The following is a 24,149-nucleotide window of genomic DNA, read 5'->3' on the forward strand; positions in this document are numbered from 1 at the left end:
ACTTCTGAAGAGCGCCAGTCAGCATTCTGTAGAATGTTCCTCGGTTTGGGCTGCCTGATGTTGTCTGCCTGATAACTGGACTGAGGTTACAGATAGGCAGGAAGAATCTAGAATACCAGAGCAAACTACTCTTCTCATCACATCAGGAGCACACAGCGCTGCCACAACTTACTCCCAGTGATGTGAACCCCCCAACTCTTGGCCCAGGTGTCACCACTGAGAAGTTACCAATTTTCCCCTTCATGTATTCCTTAAAAGTGGGTGACGAAATCCAGGCACTCCCTGGGAAAAGGATTTAAGCTGCACTCCTTGGAAGAAGGAATACTACAGAACTTGCAGATATATGTTAAAAATGCCACAGAAAATCATATTTGGGAGACATTCTGAGGCTGTGCAAACACCCTGTGTCTCCCTAAAGCTTGGCATACTTATTTTCACTTTGTCTCTGCGCTTTACCTGCCGTAATTACCACTATAACATTCTAACGGTGATCTTCTATTCCCTCGTTCTTTCTACACTTATTACTTGGAATTCTTCCATAAGGAAGATTTGTCGTTTCTCCTTCAATTATTTATCTGGTCATTATTTAGTTATGAACTCACAGACATTTATTTTATATTCTTTAGGTTATAATCCACTGTTAAAATTATTTTGTAGCTCAAATTATTCCAGCTTTGGCCCCTGGCTGCTCTTTCAAGCTGACTACTGGGTTTTTGGACATCTTTCCCTTTCTCCAACACTGTCTCATTTTCTGGTACTACCAGAAGCTCCAGACTTTTCTATTGTTCCCACTCCAGTTTTAGAGCCAGCCACTTCTTCAGGGAACCTTGGTCTAATAAGCAGCCTCCTACCAGAGCAGGGGTCTGCAAACTGCGGCTTGTGGCCTGTGTTTCGCATGCAAGTGGGGGGACTCCAGCTTAGAATGAAAGAGTGTTTTTCAAAACAAAACAAAATGCAACTTTACTTTCAGTAAAGAGTTATGTGGAAAACATCATTTTTGGTGCGCCTGGGTGGCTCAGTGGGTTAAGGCCTCTGTCTTCGGCTCAGGTCATGATCTCAGGGTCCTGGGATCGAGCCCCACATCGGGCTTTCTGCTCAGCGGGGAGCCTGCTTCTCCCCCCTCTGCCTGCCTCTCTGCCTACTTGTGATCTCTGTCTGTCAAATAATTAAATAAAATCTTTAAAAAAAACAAACAAACATCATTTTCAACTAGGGCTATTTTGAAGCTTTTCTCTGTTAGGGTGAATTGTGATGTCTCACCTAGTGGTGTTTGATTAAGAAATAAACTACCCCACCCCGCTTGCTTTTTTGTGATATACATGTAAGCTTGATGTTCCAGGGCACCAAGAGGAAGCATGGAGACAAGTAAAGGAATGATGTCACCGTTTTCCTGAAGTGAAACTATACCACCTGAAGAAAGTAAGAACTAACCCAAACTCCTTTGTGGTCAAAACACATCCTTTTTTAAAAAAAAATATATTTATTTATTTGAGAGACAGAAAGAGAATCTCAAGCAGACTCCACATTGAGCATGGAGCCCGATGCAGGGGTCAATCCCACGACCCCGAGATCAAAACCTGAGCTGAAACCAAGAGTTGGATGCTTAACTAACTGTGCCGGGCAGGTGCCCCGCCAAACACGTTTCTGTATATAACATGACCTCTGTGAAGAGCAGAGAAATCTAAAATCAACAGCAAACAGGACTAAATTCCTTTCCAATAACAAGAGGTCCCTCCGGGAAACGACAATGCTGACACCCGTGCTGTTGCAAGCAGGGCTCAGGCTGGCTGAAGCCTTGCTCAAGTCTGTACTAAAAAAAATAACAGTTAACCAAGGCTTGTCAAGAATCTGCAAGCCCCAGAGGCGCCTGGGTGGCTCCGTCAGTTAAGCGTCTGACTCTTGATTTCAGCTTAGGTCCTGATCTCAGGATCGTGAGACTGACCCCCGCATCGGGTTCCACGCTCGGCAGGGAGTCCCCTGGAGGTTCTCTCTCTCTCCCTCAGTGCCTCCCTCGACTTGCATGCATGCTTTCTCTAAAATAAATAAAATCCTAAAAAAAAAAAAGAAGAAGAAGAAGAATCTTAAGTTCTAAACCAAAAAATCTAAAACAGAGGAAAATCCATACACTGAACACAGAAAATAACTGGTGGTTCCTCTCAAAGTCAGCTGCCCCTACGAGCAGGGACTCCCGAATCAGACGCCCGGGTGCAACGTGGAAAGCCAAGTGTGGAGTGGAGAGCCACTAAGAAGCACCTCTCCGTGAACGGTGGCCCAGACAGATAGCACTTCCTCTCCTCCTTCTGGCAGCTCCCTGCTCTCTCATCCTGCAGGGCCTCTGCTTCCCACCGGTATTTATTCTGACAACTTTGTTTCACTCCCTTGACTCATATAATGACAATTAAATAGGACTCCTGAGGCTTAGGCAGCAAAGCACTTTTATAATACACTGTATTTTATTGATTTTTAAGATACCGTTTTGTCCAACCTCACTTTAACTTTCCTAAATGTCAGAGGCATCTTACACTCCAAAGAAAGCTGGTTTAACTGGCAGCATTTCTTCTTTCTTAATGGCACAAAACTAAGGGTGTGTCATAATCAATCATATCTGAGGTCTGATAAAATATAATACTACTCCGTTTGATGGTCACGACACCTCTGAGGGGATGTGACCAGCTCCACATCACAGACGAGGACAATGATAAGCCCAAACACACAAAGCGGGAAAGTGGCAGGGCCAGACTCTGGATCCAGGGGTGCTGAGAATAAATCCCCCTCACCTCCCTTGATACCACATGGTTTTGCCTCAAGGAGGTTAACTTTTAATACTTAAAAACAGCTTAACCTAAGTCCTTTGAGCCAAAGTCCATTGCTATTAATTAAACGCTCATACTTCTAGGGCTCTCCTCCAAACTCCACAAAGTGGATATTAAATTACCTTTTCCTTTCTTTTCACCCATAATTTTTTATCATCACATACTATCTATTTATTATAAAATTTGATGAGCATTGCCTGTGGGCCAGCTCAATTATCTGGTTCATAAAACTGTCTTCTGTGAGTCATTAGGTAGGCATGAAAAGTCAGACTCGTGTTAAAAATAACTAGTTACAAGGCGTTTTGCCCCACCTTGATAATGTACTTATTTCTGTTAAGACACTGCAGGGGCATCTGCTCTCCCAAACTCAAGATTTCTTCCGTGGAGGTGAGGTCTACCGACCCTCCCACCCTCCAGTGCCACTGAAAGGCCTCTACAAATTACCACCTAAGAAGAAATTCACCAGGTAGGCTCAAGAGGAAATTCTTACAGCTGTACCACTTTTAAAGAGTATTTTATTTACTGTAATTTTTCTTTTGATGAGTCCAAAGCACTGTGCTTTAAAAAATTCAACGTACCAGTGAAGGGAAAACTTCCATAACATGAGGAAATCAAACCCATCTGTGAATAGGCTGGAAGGTAAGATGCGTTTGCACAAACCACAGAGAGGAAGCAAATTCTAGATGTGAGGAACGACAACTAAAATCCCCAGGCCCCAGCGGTTCCAACTACAAACTGGGCCCCTAGAAGGTTCCTGATTGCAACAGTTAGGAAACTATGAAGAAAGACAGCTTTCCTTCCACATTCTCAGCCTACAGCATTCAGAAATGCATAAAATGAACCAATCACTTACTAAAGAAAAACATCAATGACCACAGGAGTGTCTCTACTCTTTTAGGCAGCTTTACAGATTACAACCGAGAACAAGGATAATTAGAGGTTTGGAGTAGTTAGTATGTTTCCCCAAGACACTCATTAAAAAATACTTGGCATCTCTAAAGCCCATTCTTTGAGTTTTCATTTTACAGTTTTCAAACCATTTTAATAGATATCTAGCACTTGATTTAATAAGCAGAAAACTTGAGAAACTCTAAGAGGTGGGTATATATTACCTGTTTCATAGACCGGTAATTTGGAGAATGCAATTTCACGGCAATGACTCAGAGTAAGTCAGGAGTACTACCCGATTATTAATTCAACCATTATAAATCCCTGCCTAGAACCTCCATCAGAACTTGAACTCCTATGTAATTAACTAAAGAGTTACTTGTGAATCCGTTTTTGGATTAAATAAAATTTTCTTAAGATCCACAGATTAAAAACAAGTGATGGTTTGTGGAAGCCCATTAGGGACTAAAAATGCTGATAATTCTAATTTTATTATTCCTTCCTCAGTCAGTAGCTGATACACTTTTATAGAGAAGTTTCCTCATATTTACTGTTTGGTTATCCAGTGGTAAATTCAAACCCTCTAATCCCCTAATTTGTTCCTCTGACCACCACTTCCCATCCTGAAGCTCTTTAGGGAACATCAAGAGTCACCTCATTAGCATAAATTCAAGTGCGGTTGAAAGGGCCTTGTTATTAATAACTAGAGATGCTCCTATCACCTCATCACGTGGGAAATTACAAGGGTTTTAGGAGTTCTGTGGCAGGAAAGGGGACAAAGGCCAAATATATATTTCCTATTACATCGCAGATATGTATATACGTTGGAACATGGATCGGGAGACTCTATGACCTGCCTACTGTTGGCTTGGGTACAGCCTGCGACCTAAGAACAGTGTTTACATTTTTAAATAGCTGCTTAGAAAAGAACAAAAACAGGAGAATAATATTGCTGAATGTGACATTTATATCAAGTTAATAATGCAAAAAGAGACAACCGGACATTAGTGCCTCCCGACAGACAAACACCACCACCTGCTAAACCGGAGACTGAAAGCAAACAACAGTAACAAAATACCAAGCCTGTATCTGACGAGCCCTCTAGCTCTAAATGCCAATTCACAGGAAATAAAGAGAATTGTGGAACATATCAAATACTGGCACAAGAATGTGATCGGCAAAGCAGAGGCTGCGAGGAACATTAAGGAGGAAGACGTGCGTTATGAGAGATGGAGGAGAGACTGAAAGATCCGACCAGACGTCGCGACCGACTGCAGTGTATGGGCACCATCTGAATCATGATTCGAACTCAAAAAGATCATGACATCTGAGATACCTGGAGATCTGAATGAACACTGGTAACTGACCATATTAAGGAAATATGACTCCCTGCTCCTAGGAGTGATAATAATAACGTGATTATGTTTTTAAAAGCAGTCCTTACCTTCTTACGGATAGTGACCTATTTAAAGTTGTCTGGAATTTGCTTCAAACAGTGTGGGGGCAGTGAAGTGATGGGGTAGCATGAAAAAGGACAGCCACGGGCTGACAAAGGCTGAGTGAAAGCCACAGGGGAGGTCAGAATAGTCGTGTCTGTCCGGTCTCGCACAGATTTGTATGTTTGAGGTTTTCCATTTATTAAAGAATTTCTTCACATCCATTAAATAAAAAGTTTAAATGGGGGGGAATAGATGGAACAATTTACAGTCTATACTCTTGCCTCCTCTAGGACCATGTATCAGCTTGAGATGCTATAACAAAGTACCACAAACTGGGGCATCAAGGCCAACGTGACGGTGCTGGCGGGTCTGACCCTTTCTGGGAGCTGTGTGGAAGGATGCACTCGGGGCCTCTCTCCTGCCTTCTGGGAGATGCCCATGTTCTCTCTGTGTCCCTTCTCGTGGTCTTCCCTCCGGATCTGTCTCCACATCCAGATTTCCCCTTTTTATAAACGCAAAGTCATGTTGGATTAGGGCCTAAAGATGTAATTTTAACTTGATTACCTTGGTAAAGACCTGATCTCCAAATAGGGTCACACTCTGAGGTCACAGGGGTTAGGACTTCGACATATGACTTTGGGGGAGCAGGGAGACAAGTCAAACCATCTCTATGATCTATGTTTAAAAGAAAACAAGAAAAAACAAGAATAGATCAGAACAATGTGTGTGTGCACAGTGCTATACTCCTGGCCAACAGTGGTCACCAACAGGGAGGGAAACCGGGTGGCTGGGGGATAAGGAGAGGCTGTTATATCCTTTTACAGCTCTTGAATTTTGTCCTGGGGCTTCCCACAGTCTTTAGCCTTATGTCCACACTCTGTAACAAGTCCCAACATCCGCTGTCATCAGCTGCCATTTGCCCTCTGCCTTGGGCTCTCCTCACTCCTAACTCTCTCCTGCGTCTAGTTCCATCTACCATGAAGCACTCTCAGTCCTTCCAGGCAGATCCTCTGCCCCTCCAGAGTCTGCAAGTTTACATCCCCTACCAGGAACCTCCCCCACTGACACACACCCCCTCCACTAATTCAGCCTTACCACTCAGATCTCAACTTGGAAAGCGTCCCCAAAGTTCCAAGGGTCAGAGGCCCCGCCTCTGGAGCCCCAGTGCGCCTGTATTGTCCACCACAGAGTTTATCGCACTGAGTGTTTCAAAAGCCCAAGTGTCCTCCCCACAAGACTGCAAGTTAAATGGGGTCAGCAACCAGGTCTGTATACTCCAGCAATGACTCAAGGGCCCAGGACAGAGCCTGGATTCGGTCAGAAGGGGGCGTGGATGGAATCAGAGAGACAGCAACTAAGAGGCTTGAGAAAGGGAGGGAAGATAAGCAAGAGAGAGAGAGAGAGAGAAATCCATAAATCTTCTACTTGTTATGAGAAGAAACTTTTATTTCCAGGATCAAATAAGATTATAAAAGTAGCATTCCTTCAGTGATTTTATGCTCTTATCTGGCAAAGATTTTCCTCCCATTACTAATCACACCCCAATAGGCACTATACTGGGATGGTTCTGACGTTTCTCACTATTAATAGTTTACCATTTATTCCCTAGGTCACAGACAACTTCCACATTCTTTGTTTACCCATTTTGCAATTCATGTTTAGTAATGTAACTATTCAGTTCTTTTCTTTAAAAAATAAGTTTTTTCCAAAAGCAGACTTCCCCCAACTTATGGTCTCCTGTGATAATGAGTATTTATTCACACCTGTGTTCTCCACACAGCTGCATTTCACTGGAAGCTGTCAGAGCAGGTTCGCTCTGCCCACAAGGGAGGAATGCAAAGGGGCCCTCTCCCCTGCAGGAGCCCCGGGGACATGCTGGGCTAGGGGAAAGCCCAGAGCACAAGGAGGCTCCACTGGGACACTGATAAGAGGAGGAAGAAAAAAGGAATCTCAACAGATGCCTTCTAAGATGTGACTCTGAATTTGCTTTGGTCTGAACACCGTGTACTCATCTGCTCAGGCCACCCTAACCGTTCCGCACACACCAGTGACTTGAACAACAGAAATCCAATGTCTCACAGTTCTGGAGGCTGGACATCCAACATCAAGGTGTGGCAGGATGGTCCCTTTTGAGCCTTTCTCCTTGGCTTGCAGAGGACAGCTGTGTTCACACTATGTCTTCACATGGTCTTTCTGCACATCCATGATATCTCTTTGTATATTGCATATTAGATTGGCAACTAAGGAGTTAATGGCCTTATATTAACATATTCACTCTTTCAAAGACCTCATCTCCAAATACTGTCACCTTCTGGGGGGCTGGGTATGGACAGGGACTCAGTTTGGTCCATAACACCGTGCATCCAGTAATTCAGGGACACCCCCCGACCCCAGTAGGAGATCCATCTTGGGCAGCACCCAGGACAAGTATATGCTGCCTTCCTCTTTGGCTTCCCAGGAAGCGGCAGGTTGGGAATGGAAAGGATCAGTGAGACAAGTGTCAGAGGCAGATGTCACCCTCCCGTGTTCTCTCATCTCTGCCCTCTGGCCTCCGGAAATTCATGAGAGATTTATGTGTCTACTTAACAGTTAAAACCGGTGGCCACTGGGCTGACTAGACAAAGAGAACTCGGTACAACTCAGGGAAGTTGGGGACCAGAGATCTTCCAAACTGGTCCTGACATAAAGTCCACTTCTAAATACAAAGTTTTGGCTTTTTCTTTTTCTTTTATTCTGTAAAGTTAGGACTAATAATTGGATCTTTTCCAATATCCTGACAAGTAGCTTCACATCCTGGAGACCGAGTAAAGTGAATCATCAGCATACTACTTGGGGGAAAAAATTTAGACAATGATCGCAGATCACACATTTCAACTTAAAACCTCGAAACGACACACCCATCTATCATAAAGCTTTCTCGTGCACAGAATCTTAAGTCACTAAATGTTTTCCTTGCCTCTTAGTGTAACATATTTATAACATTAAATAATCTAGAACACCCCTAATATATTCTAATATTAGAGAGAGAAAATGAAGCCTAGCACTAAATATGTCCAAGGACACAGACAGTAAACAGTGGATTGATGATCTCGCCGATGAATCAGAGATTCCACAAAGACCCCTAAGCCAGAATATCAACAGCCTAGAAAAACAAACCGCACTGTATGCTAATCAGTGTTCTTTTTGTTCAAAAATGACTTTCAAGGTCAGCCAACCCAACTGTTCTCTCATACTTGCAGAAAGGTTATATAATTTGAGCGCTGACTGAATACCTGTGAATGAGATCATTTTGTATGAAGTTCCTGCTGTTTCTCTCAGCCTAGTCCACCGAACTGTTACTAAAGTTTCATTTCATTCCAATTTAAAAAACACCGAGAGGTGTTAGACAAAGGACTTTGTCTAACGTGCTAACAGTTCCGCCAAAGGAATGTCAGGCTCACGGGACTCCTGCCCCGACCCCAGGGAAAACCATGGCAGGGATGATATTTTATGAACCAGAATCTTAATGAAGTCGATGGCATAGTCAGGCTGTGGAGTCATCGACAGTGCTCAGATGTCTGCTGCGGCTCTGAATCAGGGTCTTCCTGCAGTCCAGGAAGCCAGCTCAGGAACAGGCAGCATCTGGTCCCAGAAGTAGAAACTCATGGCCAGTTTCCCAGGCTTCTTCCCCCGTAACTGGTCACTTCAGTGCCCGGCTAATATCTAAGGGAAAGGACATTCTGTCTTTCCATATGACTTCCTGTTGAAATGTGGAGAAATGTACAGGTAGATCAATGGTAGTACAGGAGTCACAACACTTAGCCAACACAATTTCTGCACAACAGGACCCAAAGGATGGGAGAAATGACCTAAATGTGTGCTCCTTACCTCCGTGGTGAGGGCAGTCCTTAAATACCCTAGAAAAACTTGTCTAGCTTTTCCTTAAATTTTCCTATAAGCCTGTGATATAGAGTCTATGGTCTCAGAAACTTTCTAGCTTCCTAAGATCTCATTTAAACTCCTGCTAATACAGTCGTAATGTATTGTTAGGCTGTATGTCTTTGAAAGTTCTCTCTTCAGAGAGGAAGCAGATTGTGATGGATGCAGCCCAAATGGCCACAGGGATGGCTGGAACTTAGGACGGGTACAGAGAATTCATTATATTCTTCTGTGTATGTTCAAAATTCCCCACAACAGTTTTATTATTTAAGTACTATCTTTGTAACGAAGCCAGAAACTGCTTATGACACTGACCTTGACAAGATTCTATAGTACATGCAGGCAATATTACCTAGGGTTTACTCTCTGATAATGCTTCACTGATACGTCTTTATCTTTAAAAAACAGACCCAATGACAACTTAACCCAATATAACCAGGTGCCTCCAGACACTCAAGTGTCCAGCCCAAGATAGAAGATCTATAGATAATTAAAAGAGCCAAGGGGGTGGGGTGTCTCCTATCCACACACCAGCCCCATCACCCTACTATGAAGTCCACGGGTCAACAAGTCCCGCCCAACACATCCTTCATTCAACATATGTTTACTAAGCATCTTTCTTCTACAGAACAGGCATTGCTATAGGTTCTGGGAATCTAGAAGACCCCACACTCACAGTTTACATTCTTGTGCAGGGAGACAGACTAAATATATAGCAGGTAAAAATATAGAGCACCTCAGACGGTGATGAGCAATATGGAAAAACTAAGCAGCAGACCGGGGAGATTCATTATTTTACGTAAAGTGACTGGGGAACACATTTCTGATATTACAATTAACCCAAGAAATGACAGCAGTTTGGCCCCAAGTGGTTATATAATTCATGCTGATACTTAAATGGTGCGTACTACATGCCAGGCACCATTCCAAACTCACCCAATCCCACAACAATCCTTTGAGGTAGGTACTACTATTTGCCTCATTTTAACATGGAGAAACTGAGTGACGCAGAGGTAAAGGTGCTTCTCCAAGGTCACAGCACCTATCTGACATGGTTATACCAATAAAGCTATCCAAAACTAAAGCTCTGTAGAAAATCACATATGTTGAGTTGTTCTCTTATGAATTATGTGTTAACTGAGAGAAGGGGCCCAGGAGAAAACACGGATGACAAAGAAGGATGTCCCTGATGACTAAGCCCTGGAAGGAAGCCAGGGCTGGAAAAGGATGGGATTTAGGGCATAAATCAAGAAGGTAGTCTTAAAGAGCTGAGAAAAAGAAAAGTGGCATTCGTCTAGGACTCTGCGTTTCTCAATACCTATCTGTGAATCTTAAAAGTATACACAAAATATTTGCTCAATGAGCGTTATTCTTGGGATCCACAGCACTCAGCAGATTCTAAAAAGGGTCATTCCTCCACGAAAGCATATAAATTGATGGTATTTCTCATGTTTACAAGTTTATGATTACATTTTCTAAAAGAAGTATTTTTATCACCTTTAATTAAACAGTGCAACTTCATTCCACAGGCGGAAACTAAAACTAATTTTTTAAAAGATTTTATTTGAGAGAAAAAGAGAGCGAGCGTGAGCACAAGCAAGGGAGGGGCAAAGGGGCAAAGGGGCAAAGGGAGAGGCAGAGTCCCCGCTGAGAGCTGAGCCCAATGCGGGGCTCAATCCCAGGAACTCAGGATCACGACCTAAGCTAAAGGCAGATGCTTAACCCACTGAGCCACCCAGATGCCCCTAAACTGTTATTCTTAAATTTTTTTTAAAAAAGTTAAACATGAATGTGAGTTTTGGGCCTCTTTATAGAAGTCTGCACTTCAGTTTCCTAATTTTCAATAAACAATTACCTTTAGTAGTTCAAGAATCAATTATATGACAACTACAGTTAAATTTCATCTCTGGGGGTGTCTGGGTGGCTCAGTCACCTGAGCGACCAACTCTTGATTTCTCAACTCTTGATTCTGGCTGAGGTCATGATCTCAGGGTCATGGGATCAAGCGCTGGGTCAGGCTCATTCTCAGTGTAGAGTCTGCTTGGGAATCTCTATCTCTCTAAGTCTGCCCCCAGACCCTGGCTCACAAGCTCTCCCAAATAGATAAATAAAATCTTTAAAAAAATTCATCTCTGGGGGCACCAGGGTGGCTCAGTGGGTTAAAGCCTCTGCCTTCAGCTCAGGTCATGATCCCAGGGTCCTGGGATCGAGCCCCGAATCAGGCTCTCTGCTCAGCGGGGAGCCTGCTTCCCTTCCTCTCTCTGTCTGCCTCTCTGCCTGCTTGTGATCTGTCAAATAAATAAACGAAATCTTTAAAAAAAAATTCATCTCTGTACTTTCAGATAGTAAACAGAAATAAACAGGGACACCTGGGTGGCTCAGGCGGTTGAGCAACTGACCCTTGATCTCCATAGGTCATGATCTCAGGGTGATGGGATCCAGCCCTAAGTCGTGCTCTGCACTCAGTGTGGAGTCTGCTTGACATTCTCTCTCCCTCTCCCTCTGCTCCTCCTGCCTGTGCTCTCTCTCTCAAACGAATTAAGAAAGGAAGGAAGGAAGGAAGGAAGGAAGGAAGGAAGGAAAAAGAAAAGAAAGAAGTATCCAGAGGAGAAGTGACTGCAATTAGTCTGTGTGCATGTGTGCATCACACAAATGAAAGCATTCTGAAAGTACTAAGCAGTGCACTTGGTGAATGGCTGCAGGGCAGGGGGTGGGGTGGTGTCTGGCTGTTAAGGGCCCTCCCTCTGGATTCTGTCCGCCACTGACTAGCAGAATGGACTCGAACTCACTACTGAACTTCTCTGGGCCTCAGGGCCTTCACCTGTAAGCTGGCACATCAGCTTTAAAATTCTCTAAACAAGGATTCATAATTCCAAAATTTTATGAGTCTACCAAGTCCCTGTATGGTTAATACCAGAAATCAGATCTTTTAGTAAAGTTAATTTTCTTTTTCTTAAAGAAAACGAAGATAAACAACAGATTTCTGGAGTGCACCCGGGCCCCAGGCCTCCGGTAGAGCACTCCCAGGGGACTATTTCGGTAAGTTTGTTATTTTTCTGTGCCTCACTAGCAATCAGTGTCCTGGTGTTGCCTTTTAATAATAGTCTGAAGTCAGAGTCAAGTGGGGCTCTGCGCTGTGACTGGCAGGCCGGATCCTTGGAAAGTAACCATTGCTGCTGATACAGAGAACCATCCTACACAGGCACACTGCCAGGTGGAACCAGGAAGAGGATTTTTTTTTTCCCCTTGTGGAAGGAGCACAGGCTGAATTTATCGGGGGTTTGGGGAAGAAACAGCAATGTGAAAAATACTTTCAACTGAAAATTCAGCAGCTCATCTGAGAGGCCACCAATAGACCACAAGGGTCTGGTTTCACAATTTAAAAAAAGCTAAAACTACACAATTTCACAATTACTAACTGGTTAAAGGAGCTACTACAAATGTGCAAAATGATTGCACACTCATCCTCCTCGACCTTCTAAATCTAAGACGCCTTAGAGATTTACTTCCTATAATTAAAGGTTGTGATGTCATCATGTCAAACTAGAGTCTCCTGGGCAGTAGAACAAACAAGGCAAAAAGACATTCTTGGGACGGACTTTGAACATGGGCCTCAAGGAGGGAAAAAAAAAACCATAAGCTTTTAAAACATTAAATAATAGTGTTTTCGCTTTGGATAAAAGCAACTTCCCTCTCAAAAATCACTGTCATAGTTGGTTGTAACTCGGTTATTTTTCTCCCACCCAAGGCATGCAGATGTTGCCAAAAACAACAGTCCTGAAATATCTGTACTAGTATGTGAGCCCAGGATGTGTTCTTAATCAAACTGGTTTATTATACTATCATTACAATGTAGCAGTTTCAGAGATTAAATTGTGTACTTTCTTTAGCTCATCATAAGGCTATTTTGTACATACCAATACATCCACAGCAAATATACAAAAATGTATCAACTGGCTAAAAAAAAAAAAGGAGCTTGTTGAAAATATGAAATAGGGACATCCGGGTGGCTCAGTTGGTTAAACACCTGCCTTCGGCTCAGGTCATGGTCCCAGGGTACTAGGATTGGGTCCCTCATCCTTGGCTCCCTACTCAGTGGGGAGCCTGCTTCTTCCTCTCCCTCTGCTTGTGCTCTCTCTCTTTCAAATAAGTAAATAAAATCTTAAAAAAAAAAAAAAAGAAAGAAAAGAAAGAAAGATACGAAATGGGTTACAAATCCCAGGCTAGTCTAAAATAAACTAGCTTAGAAAAATAAACATTTTGAGGGCGCCTGGGTGGCTCAGTGGGTTAAGCCGCTGCCTTCAGCTCAGGTCATGATCTCGGGGTCCTGGGATCGAGTCCCGCATCGGGTTCTCTGCTCAGCGGGGAGCCTGCTTCCCTCTCTCTCTCTCTCTTTCTGCCTGCCTCTCTGCCTATTTGTGATCTCTGCCTGTCAAATAAATAAATAAATAAAATCTTTAAAAAAAGAAAGAAAGAAAGAAAGAAAAATAAACTTTTTGAAAGCAAGACGTTAATGACATGATATGATCCCAGAAAGAAACAACCCTGAAAGTTACTGAGCAGGTCACGAATCCAGGGCTCTCACACTCTCATGCGCACATCTCACCTGGGGAATCAGGAATGTCCCTGAGTTATGCCTCCTCTAGCTTAATTTCCTTGCTGAGCTGAGCTCCAGCAGGCAAAACCCTGGTCAGTCTGGGGCTGAGACCACGAGGCTCTCAGCTCACAGCTCCGGCATTTGACCGTCAGGCTACCAGCTCGCAGTTTCTACCGATTATTTATACAGGATATTTATAAAACATAAAGAGGTCATTATTCATACTGACCTCCAAAGAAGGGGCTGAAATTTAAAAAAAAAAAAGGGGGGGGGGGCATTTAGAGCTGTAACTGTTCTGCCCTGTAGTGTTTAAATTCCTTTGCAGTTATCGCATACCTACTTTTCACAGGAAGATTCCTCAGAATGATATTCGCACACCACGGTCAGGAGCACAAGTCTCTCCAGAACTTAGATGTCGACATTAATTTTTAAAATCTAAATTGTTCTTCCTCCCTTGAGTCTCACTAGTCACCCAAGCCAAAGGATTTCCACCAAATAACTGATTTTATCTTATCTCTAGTATAAGATGAAATATTTATGTTGTGAGGGTAGAGAAATCACCACAAAAAGAAAGTACTACAGGGACGCCTGGGTGGCTCAGTTGGTTGGACAACTGCCTTCGGCCCAGGTCATGATACCGGAGTCCCAGGATCGAGTCCCGCATCGGGCTCCCAGCTCCACGGGGAGTCTGCTTCTCTCTCTGCCCTTCTCCTCACTCATGCTCTCTCTCACTGTCTCTCTCTCAAAAAAAAATAAATAAAATCTTAAAAAAAAAAAGAAAGAAAGAAAGTACTACAAATGCAGATTTCCAGGCCAACCTCCAGAATTCTGATACCGTCGATTTGTTTGCCATTCAAAAATCTGCATTTCTACAAATGCCTTGGTGATTCTCATGCAAGTCCTGTTTTACAAAAAATATCTTCACTTTTTCCTGAAACACTTTCAGCTCATCGGGTATCATGGCATTTACATCAAAGCAAGGGGGAGGCCGAGCTAGTAGGAAGCATACAGGTGAACAAGATTCACCATAAATAGGGGCACCTGGGTGGCTCAGTGGGTTAAAGCCTCTGCTTTCGGCTCGAGTCGTGATCCCAGGGTTCTGGGATCGAGCCCCACATCGGGCTCTCTGCTCAGCAGGGAACCTGCTTCCCCCTCTCTCTCTGCCTGCCTCTCTGCCTACTTGTGATCTCTCTCTGTCAAATAAATAAATAAAAATCTTAAAAAAAAAAAAAAAAAGAAAAGAAAAAAAAGATTCACCACAAATAAAAATTGTTGGTGCTGGGTTATGGGTACCTGAAGATCCACTATATCATTTACTCTACTTTTGAATATGTTTGAAATTATCCAGAACAAAAAGTGAAAAGAAATGAAAAACTCTGCAAACAGATCAAAACAAGTCTACAGCTCCTTGTCAACTTTTACCAATCAAAAAGTTACCAATTAAAGGAGTTACTTACAATCCTTTCCAACAATTGCCAAAGCTGACAGACCCGTGCTGAAATAATTCGCTCAGAGATTAGGCTGCTTTTTGAGACAGTAAATCACATCTATCTTTCAAATATGTATTGCTCTAAAAATAAAAATAACATCCTGCCAATATCATTATATCACAAACATGGGATGTAGAGTGCTTAAGGTAATGCTGACAGTTGGTTAATCGGTGGTCAAGGGACAGGAAGAACCCATGGGCAGGGCCCTTCCAAGTCATTTGTTCCTAAGAGGTCCTTTGTCCTTCCAAAATCTCTTTCTCTCTTCTTCCCAACACATAGGATTAGCTATAGGAAGGAGAGGATCAAAGCCCCATTACACAGGGATGCCTGGGTGGCTCTGTGGGTGAAAGCCTCTGCCTTCGGCTCAGGTCATGATCTCGGGTCCTGGGATTGAGCCCCGCATTGGGCTCTCTGCTCAGTGGGGAACCTGCTTCCTCCTCTCTCTCCCTGCTTGGCTCTCTGCCTGTTTGTGATCTCTGTCTGTCAAATAAATAAATAAAATCTTTTAAAAAACAAACAAAAAAAACCAAAAACCAAAAAAACAAACAAAAAAACCCATTACATATGTCCCAGCAGCAGCGAGCAAATCCAGGACCCAGATCTTGTTTCTAATATCATTCTCCAAAAAAAGGTACCAGCCTGAAGATATGGCTAATCCTAGGGCTGGACAGGGAGAGATATAAGATGAGCCTGCAGCTTCGTCAGTGCCAGAAAGTAAGAAACTGCTTTAAAAAAAAAAAATGGAGGTGGTGATACCAGAGCCAACTGAAGGAGCTCCCAATGGCCAAAGCTGGCACAATTGAAGCAGCAAAATAAATAACCTGATACTGGATTATAACCCCAAATGTAAAATCAATATCAACTCTGATATAAATAATTGAGTAAGAAAATTAATGGGGAAGAAAGTTGAATCTCCCATACTGGAGAATTCCAGATAATGTGTGTAGGTAGTTGTCCAGGAGGTGGAGCCTAACTCACCGCCCCTCAAATGTGGGCTGTACATGTATGCACCATGGAGAAGGGAAGGAAAAGAAACTTCACCACGGAGAAAGCTGACAAATGGGTGATCACAGTCAGGTGATCACATGACCAGACTGTTGAAAGCATGTACTCTTGACACGATGTGATTAGAACGGCAATTTATCTCTGTGGTCTTCCTCCCAAAAACATGTCACTCAAACCTAATAATGAGAAAAACATCAAACTCCTCAAGAACAGTCAAGATCATCAAAAAAGAGGAACATGGCAAAGGAGCCAAAGGAGACGTTGACACCTAGATGTAAAGTGGTATCCTGGGACAGAAAAGGACACTAGGGAAACACTGAAGAAATACGAAGTATGGACTTCAGTTAATAATCACATATTCGGGGGCACCTGGGTGGCTCAGTGGGTTAAGCCTCTGCCTTAGAGAAAGGTCATGATCTCAGGGCCCTGGGATCGAGCCCCACATCGGGCTCTCTGTTTAGCAGTGATCCTGCTTCCCCCCGCCCCCCGCCTGCCTCTCTGCCTACTTGTTATCTCTCTCTCTCTCTCTCTCTCTCTCTGTGTCAAATAAATAAATAAATAAAATCTTTTTTTTTTTAATCACACATTCGTATTGGCTCCTTATCATACAAATGTAAGACGTTAAGAGGGAAAACTGGGCAAAGGATATGCAAGAACTCTTTGTACTGTCTTTGCAACTTTTCTCTAAATCTAAAATTGTTCTGAAAGAGGTTTATTATTTAAAAATAAGACAACTACAAATGGCCTCATTCCAGGCAATGGGCTGTGGATGGATGAAAAGCAAAGTCTGCAGGAGAATGAGAGGCTGTAAGCGCACATCCTCTCCTTTTGGCTCACACACTCTCCTGAGGACTGGTCTGTGAACTTTGGTCTCCGGCCCCATCCTCACCCACAAACTGCTGAGCATCCACAGCCCGTGAGATACCATGCAAACACCAGAAACACCGAGGAGAGAGGACACAGTCCTTGCAGTCCGGGTCAAGAGACAAGGCTTAAAGAAATGAGTGGCATTTGCTAAGTGCAAATGGTAGACTGGTAGAGCCGATCCAAACTTTTTTTGATCAAAGCCCGTCAGTAAATTTTCTTCACATTCCTTTCATTTCACGCACACTGATTTACAGAGCATTAAAAATGTTAGTGTACCAATATATTCTGTACCTTAAAAAGTCACATAAGTCAAAATTTTTAAAGAATGAAATGAAAGTAAATAAAAACTGAAGCTCCAATGTTTTCATCCTGCACCCAACAGAACATCTTGTTCCACCAGTGAACATTCTGGTAGGAGTTCATTGCGGGAGGCAATCTCTAGGATCTGGGCAAGAAGAAAGGTCTTGGTAGGGAGATTGGGGCAGCAAAGGGCTGAAAAGAAAAGACCAGAAAGAAAAAGACAACAACAGAGAGGTGCTGGAAGAGCCAAACAAGAGAGAGAATGTAAGGAGAGCTGGGAATAATTTACGAATGAGAAGCAGAGTAACTTTGCTCTTGAAGTACCACAAAAGGTGGACAGTGGAGGCAGGGACCACAGATGCCCTATGGCGGAAATCTGGTTGCACTGACTTTTCCTGACTAAGGCTTCCCAAACTGGGTTCCGATGCCAGAGGCCAGGGGCTACTCTAGCCACGGCACATGGGTCTTGGCGCACCTATCTGACTCGATGGTAATTTAGGCCTTTTAAAAAGACACGTTACACAGTAAAATGCAAAATCTGCCAAACTGTTCAAAATACTGCCAAGCTGTGCCACCACTATCCCTGCAAGCCCCAGGAGGGCAGAAGAGTACAGGGGCTTAGCACTGGCTTAGAAACCAAGATGGGCCATAGAGAGTGAGAGGTACTCCCCATGCTGTGGTTTGGGGTACCTGAGGCATCTAGTGTCAACAATCCTTATCTTTCCCATTTGACTCACAATAAAGTTAAGTGAAATTTGGAATCTCTGCATTGTGCTAACCTTTGAGGGGAGAAAAATACCTTTTTTTTAAACACTGAGGTTATTTTTCTGATATGCCTGTTCTTTGTGGCAAATAACTGTAATGCCAAGGCACGGTTCCAAATTAGTCACTTGCTAACAATTTAAAAATACTTCACTCCAATATTTTGCTCTGACACACCGATTTTACCATATTTCCTCCATTTTTTCTTACGGGGTCTTCACCTGATGATTTACAGAAAAGTTGAGAACTGAAACTAAAAACAACCCTAGATAGGAGTGTTTTAGACCAGGATCATTTGTACAACTTCTCCTCTTTCTAATATTCCTTTCCTTGTGCCTGAGTAATAAATAAACCTCTTAAGGAAAGCCTGGCTGGCTTAGACGGGGGAGCATGTGGCTCTTGATATTGGTATCAACTCATGTTGGTATCAACTCAACTCATCGACTTAACATGGTTATCAACTCATGTTGAGTGTGGTGATTACTTAAATAAGCTTTAAAAAGATAATAAAAGAAGATAAATAGACCTTTTAAGAAAAGTAAGAAACAAAAGACTACAAAAACACATGACTTTTTAAAAGAGAGGGAGGAAGAAACTCAGTTATAGTCATCTCTCCAAATGACACCTTCTAAGGGCCCAGCTTAGCAGGCTGTTTTCAGGGATGCTTCATTCAAATATACATTTTGTTTGGGATCAGCTAACCTGCATTGCTCATGGTTCCTTTAGGTACATTAAAACCAGAAACTGTTCACATGCAAGAGCTTTAATAATCTTGACATTTGAAAACAGGTTTATTACATAAAAGTGAACTAATCCAGATAATCCTAAAAATTTCTAGCACAATTCCCCAACATTACGAGTTTCAAGAAGTAACAATACCAGCCTATGTATTATCCTTAAATCAGCCAGATTTCTCTGTGAAAGATCTCTTCTTTACCCATCATACAAGTTATTTTAAGTAACAAGGGTTTTTAAATCCAGTAAACTCTAGGCATGCCATGATAAGCAGCTACCACTTGGAGTTCATTCTCTGAACCATACCACTCACCACTCGTCGATTCCATGGTAACCCCTCAATTTTACAAGGAAATCTGAAGCAATGAAGAAGCCTAATGTAGCAGGCATGGCACACCACCATGACTTGACCTCCCACAACTCTTAGGGTAAATATCATTATCCATTTTCTGAGTTGAGTTCTGAGAAGCTTGGAAGGTCAAGGAACTGGCCCAAGGTCTCAACACTATTGAAGTGGCAAGGGAAGGCCTCCCATCCAGACCAACTCCAAAGTCCGAGCTCTGTCCTCCCACAACCATCCGCTCTTATGATTGGTTCACGACTTTCACTCTTAACAGGACTCAAAGGTTGGCTTAATATGTCCACCTACAAGGACTCTTTTGAAGACTCATTTGTTGCAGAACCCCTTACGGTTCTTTTACATTTTACATTTTTACATTTTACATTTCATTTACATTATAAAGTCTTCTTTGTGACATGTTACAGCTGCTATCTAAGTGACACACCAGACCTGAGGACTCCCTAAATTTCAAGAGAATTGCATGAACAGTCAACACGTTGATATCAGCCAAACTGTAGGGATTTGATAACTTCAATGCTGATCAGCTACAAAACTGTTGGACAGACTTCCTAATTCCTGTGCAAGTGAGCATATTTAGTTAACCCCAAAATACCACGAACTGAGAGCAACTACAACACTCCCAACCGAAATCAAATCTCAAGCCCTACGGCCATAAATCCTGAAAATCTCTGCATTGAAATCCTGTTGAAAATCATTTTTATTTCTCTGAAGCTATTGAAATAAACACAAAAATTCACACTTTTAGAAAGCACTTCCTTTACCGCAGAATCTTTTTCAAGATCCAAGTCTGTTTGTTTAATCTAAAATGAGAGCCCCGGTTTCACAAGCCGCTGTTTAATAAGTAGCCGAGTCCCACCGGCTTCACAGACTTCCGCGAGCTCCTTTAACTGGAACTGCTAAAAGCTTCCTCTGTACTCGGTGACCTAATATGCCACAGAACAATAGAAGTGGGTTTCCTTGTCTAACCACTATCCTAATATTAATAACAAACTGTGGACTTAGAGGAATGCCTTCACAAATACAAACAGACAATCTTTACGATGTGAATCCCGAGAATCTTACAATAGGTACATAAATGTTTTCTAGGAGAATGATCTGATAACTATGACCAGGAGAAAATAATTTCTCAACTTTAACCTTAGTTCGGTAATTTCACTATGTGTGAAAACAGTGGACTCTCTCCCTTTATGGAAGCTTCCTAGTGAGGACCAAGGGGATCTCCATCTGCCTAACAAGGGCCCTTGCAGAAATAGACATTCTCAGGAAGAGGCCCCCAAAGAGGGTGTAAGCAACTCCCAGAGCAATAGAGGCCCAAAATAAAGTTCAAGCAAGAAATGTCTTCCTTGTACACCTGAAACTAATATAACACTGTATGTTACCTAACTGGAATTAAAATAAAAACTTAAAAACAAACAAATGAAATGCCTTTTTGCCTGATGGGCAAAGGCAATCCACATAACTTACAAAGCTTAATTATGACTGAATGGGTAAGTATCCTTCCAAACCTAGAAATGAATTTTGGCTTAATTTTAGTTAACTGACTTATTTCTTTCTGCATGCAAAGGTTAAATTCAAGCATTTTTCTCAACCTATTTTTGATATGCTATGCTTTCTTCAAGGCATCATTAACCAGTTTGAAATTCAAGGAGAAAGAATAATGCCAAGGAGACAAACGACACTATGCAATGGCTCTACCCTTAATAGGAAAATGGCCAGTCCCCCCAGATAATCAAAGGCTTGAGAGTTACTATGTTTTTAACACTTAACTGCTCTTTTATCTAGCATATATGTTCAGGAAGGGTTCGTCTTTCTTAACCAGTGAGATCACTTCCCAGGATTAGCTCAAAGGTTTCTTTATTCTTCCTGGCCTAATACATCTTCATCAAGAATCCATCTCTGTTACCGGGATTAATAATCTCTTTTGGACAGAAATACAAATCCCCAAATCTATGTATGATTATACATCTTTTCCACAGAATTTAACCTTAGGAAACTGTCATTCATATGCTATATGTCTAATCATATACCTTCTGATCAACAGAATATGAAGGGAAAATCTGCAAAAGCTGCTACAAGTTAGCAAATATTTATGCTTTGTTTATGTCAAAATCTGGTATTTCTACTTATGGATTAATTTTTGATTGTTTTGTTTTACAATGCTCCCAAAAAACCTCAGATTTTATGATTCACAGCTCCACAGAAGAGTGGAAGAATGGAATAAAAGCCCTGTTAAGAGGTTTATAGGCAGACACTCACACAGAACCTGTCTTCCAAAAAATATAAAAATTTAAGTGCAAAGTCATCTGGAAACTTCTTGAATCCTTCTCACGAAATACTCTCTGTCCACTATCCTACTGTAGTGCTAATTTTCAATTTCACCATCGGTTTCTTTCAATATCAACATCAACATCTTTCTATTTGGCATTTTATAACTTCCCAGGTATGTTTTGTGACTCTTACCTGAGCAACATACACTTCGAATAAGATTTATTTTTCTTATCAGATCAGAAAACAGAATTCACCTAACAAATATTTGATCTAAGGCAGTGGCAAAAATTTAGTGATACATTACATGGTACAATGGTAACAGTTAATACTCAACTAAAGGACACTCAATGACATAACCGGGTGCAGCTCTGGAAACAATTATACATAACTTTCATTGTAGAAGTGTTTGTCTTTACTGGGGAAGGTAACTTCCACATTGTGTACCCAGTGAACATCATTTAAAAATAACTCTTAACCTCAGGAGTATGCCTAAACATTTACAAGGCTTGCTTGAAGTGAGGAAGTGGAAATATCACACAACTAGGGGAATCCAAGACCTGGGTATTAGATGTGGCTCCGCTGACAATTTAGCTGTGTCACCTTGGCTAGGTCATTTGACCCCCAGGGCCTCAGTATCTTCAACTGCAAAACAAAGATATCCAACTCAATTTTCTTTAAGGCCTCTTCCAATACTAAAATTTCACGAATCTACAAAGTTTCAGTCTCTGCTTAAGGATAAACACTAGATCTTACCCCAGATTTTTTTTTCCTTTAAGGAAAAAAACAAAAACAAACAAACAAACAAAAAAACCAACTTGGGACACTTTCCTGGGGTAAAGTTTTATCTGGGAGAATAAACCACAACTGAAAACGATGTTGAGAAAATGGGGAGAAAAAAAGAAAATCACACCCTGACGTAGCTAAAATAGAAACTTCAATCACCCTTGGGTCATTCTGTCAATAGTTATTCAAACGCTGCTACTCTAATCACTGGCTTCCTAAAATAGAAATATTTACAGAGTTGTTTCCTTCTCATCACCAGAAATTCAATCCGAATAAAAAGCACAGCATCTAAAATCAATTTACAACTTCAGAACAAGTTGCAGAGAGCGAAGGAAACTCCGCACATCTCACCAAGTCATTTGCATTTAAGTAGGATTAGGGCTAAGAAACGGTTCTTATTATAAGATGTGAGAAACGCACAGGAGGCAGGTGGCATCTGAAAGGGAAGCAGAACTGCCAGAAAGGGATGTAGGCTGAGAACCTTCGGGCAACAGGTTCAGAGCTAGTACCGCAGCCTACCCCGGGAGGGGTCGATCGGCAGCCCGCTAGCCGCCCTCCCCAGCCCCAACCGCATCGCCTCGCCCCCGCTTCGGCCCTGGAGAGGCTGCCCGCTCCCCCACCCCACGCCCCTGCGGCAGAAACCTCCCGCCCCGGCAGTCTCTCCGATTCCTCGGCGACGACGCCGGACCGGGCCCGCAGCCTCCTCCACAGCCACCCCCGTCGCAGTGGCCCCGCAGCCTGGGTTCCCGCAGCCCCGTCTCCGAAGCTGGCCCGCTCACCTGCACCTGTTTGCGGAAGTGGCGCGGCCCCGGCACTGCCGGCGGCCAGGAGCAAGAGCAGCAGCAGCAACGCCGGCGGCCCCGGCATCTCGCCCACCGCGCGGCCCCGGGGCCGGCTCTCGGGTCGCCTTCCGTCGGTCTCTCCGTCAGTCGGTCCTGCCTGCCTCAGCGGCACCCGCGCCGGCTGCTCCTGAGCACACGTCGCTTCGGCCAAACCTCAGCCTGACTCCTGGTCCGCACCCGCCGCCCGGGCCACAGAAACACCATCCTTCCCGCCCGCCCGCCTCTGCCGCCGCCGCCGCCACCTCTCAAAAGCAGCAACGGCAGCAGCCCTGCGGAGCCGCGGGCCAGGGTAGCCGCGCTCCCGCCGCCATGATGGGCTGCGTCATGTGACGTAGGGCGGGGGCGGGACGCCGTGACGAACGGCCCATCCAGCCAATGGTCAGTACCACACCGGCCCGAGAGGCCCCGCCCATCAGCCTGAAAGAGGGAGGGTGGCAGCCGGTGCGCCCCCTGCAGACCGAGGAGTGCGTGGGCAGCAGGTAATGCCGACAATTATTTTAATTTTTTAAATACAGGGAAGTATAAAGGAGACAATAAAGAGCATCAGAATCCATCTGAATTTTTTCAGTATTTTAAAATGAGCAAAAGTAGACCTGTTTTTGTTTTCTGCCTTTTTTGTCATAGCCGTTTTAGGCCATTCTGCTTAGGTTGACCTATACATCTTACCGGCCATCAAAGACACCCAGGCTTTCATTTCAGTTCAAGAAGAATGTAATGGCTCTCCCCTCACACCCACTGACTCAGCTCCTGAGCTTAAGATGTTCCCTTTGCCAAGAGTGCCCTTCCTGTCCTCTCTTGGCCACCTGGCACGCTCTTTCCACTGTCAAGAGTCACCTAAAAGCTGACGTCACCTAAAAAGGCCCCGCCCAGCTCCCGGAGAAATGACTGGCATCTCCTAGTGCCCCGCCCTGTCCCTAGACAGACTGCTATCCCAGCCGTCATATTTCATCGTTCCTGTGACTGGAAGCTCCCTGAGGACAGGCACTGTGCCCATGTCAATGGGAGTACCCTAGGGGCTGGCACGGGGCCTGACTCCGATAGTTGTTTTCTAAAGGAATAGTGCCCTGTCCTGGTGCTGGGC

General features: G+C 43.4%; 1 protein-coding gene across 2 annotated transcripts in view; it reads right to left on the reverse strand.

Moving 5' to 3' along the window:
• LMTK2 (lemur tyrosine kinase 2) overlaps positions 1-23,398 on the reverse strand; it is an 83,459-nt gene extending 60,061 nt beyond the window's left edge. The window contains exon 1 of one of the 2 annotated variants that reach the window (XM_032872689.1): positions 23,012-23,398. In XM_032872689.1, the coding sequence (XP_032728580.1) occupies positions 23,012-23,093 (82 nt within the window). In that variant the 5' untranslated portion in view covers positions 23,094-23,398. Of the gene's footprint in view, positions 1-23,005 lie in introns of both variants that reach the window. The other variant, XM_032872688.1, reaches the window with a different exon arrangement.
• Between the last annotated feature and the right edge of the window lie 751 nt (positions 23,399-24,149).

The sequence above is a fragment of the Lontra canadensis genome, unplaced genomic scaffold, assembly GCF_010015895.1.
Source record: "Lontra canadensis isolate GAN:19392208 unplaced genomic scaffold, GSC_riverotter_1.0 scaffold45, whole genome shotgun sequence".
NCBI classification, from domain to species: domain Eukaryota; kingdom Metazoa; phylum Chordata; class Mammalia; order Carnivora; family Mustelidae; genus Lontra; species Lontra canadensis.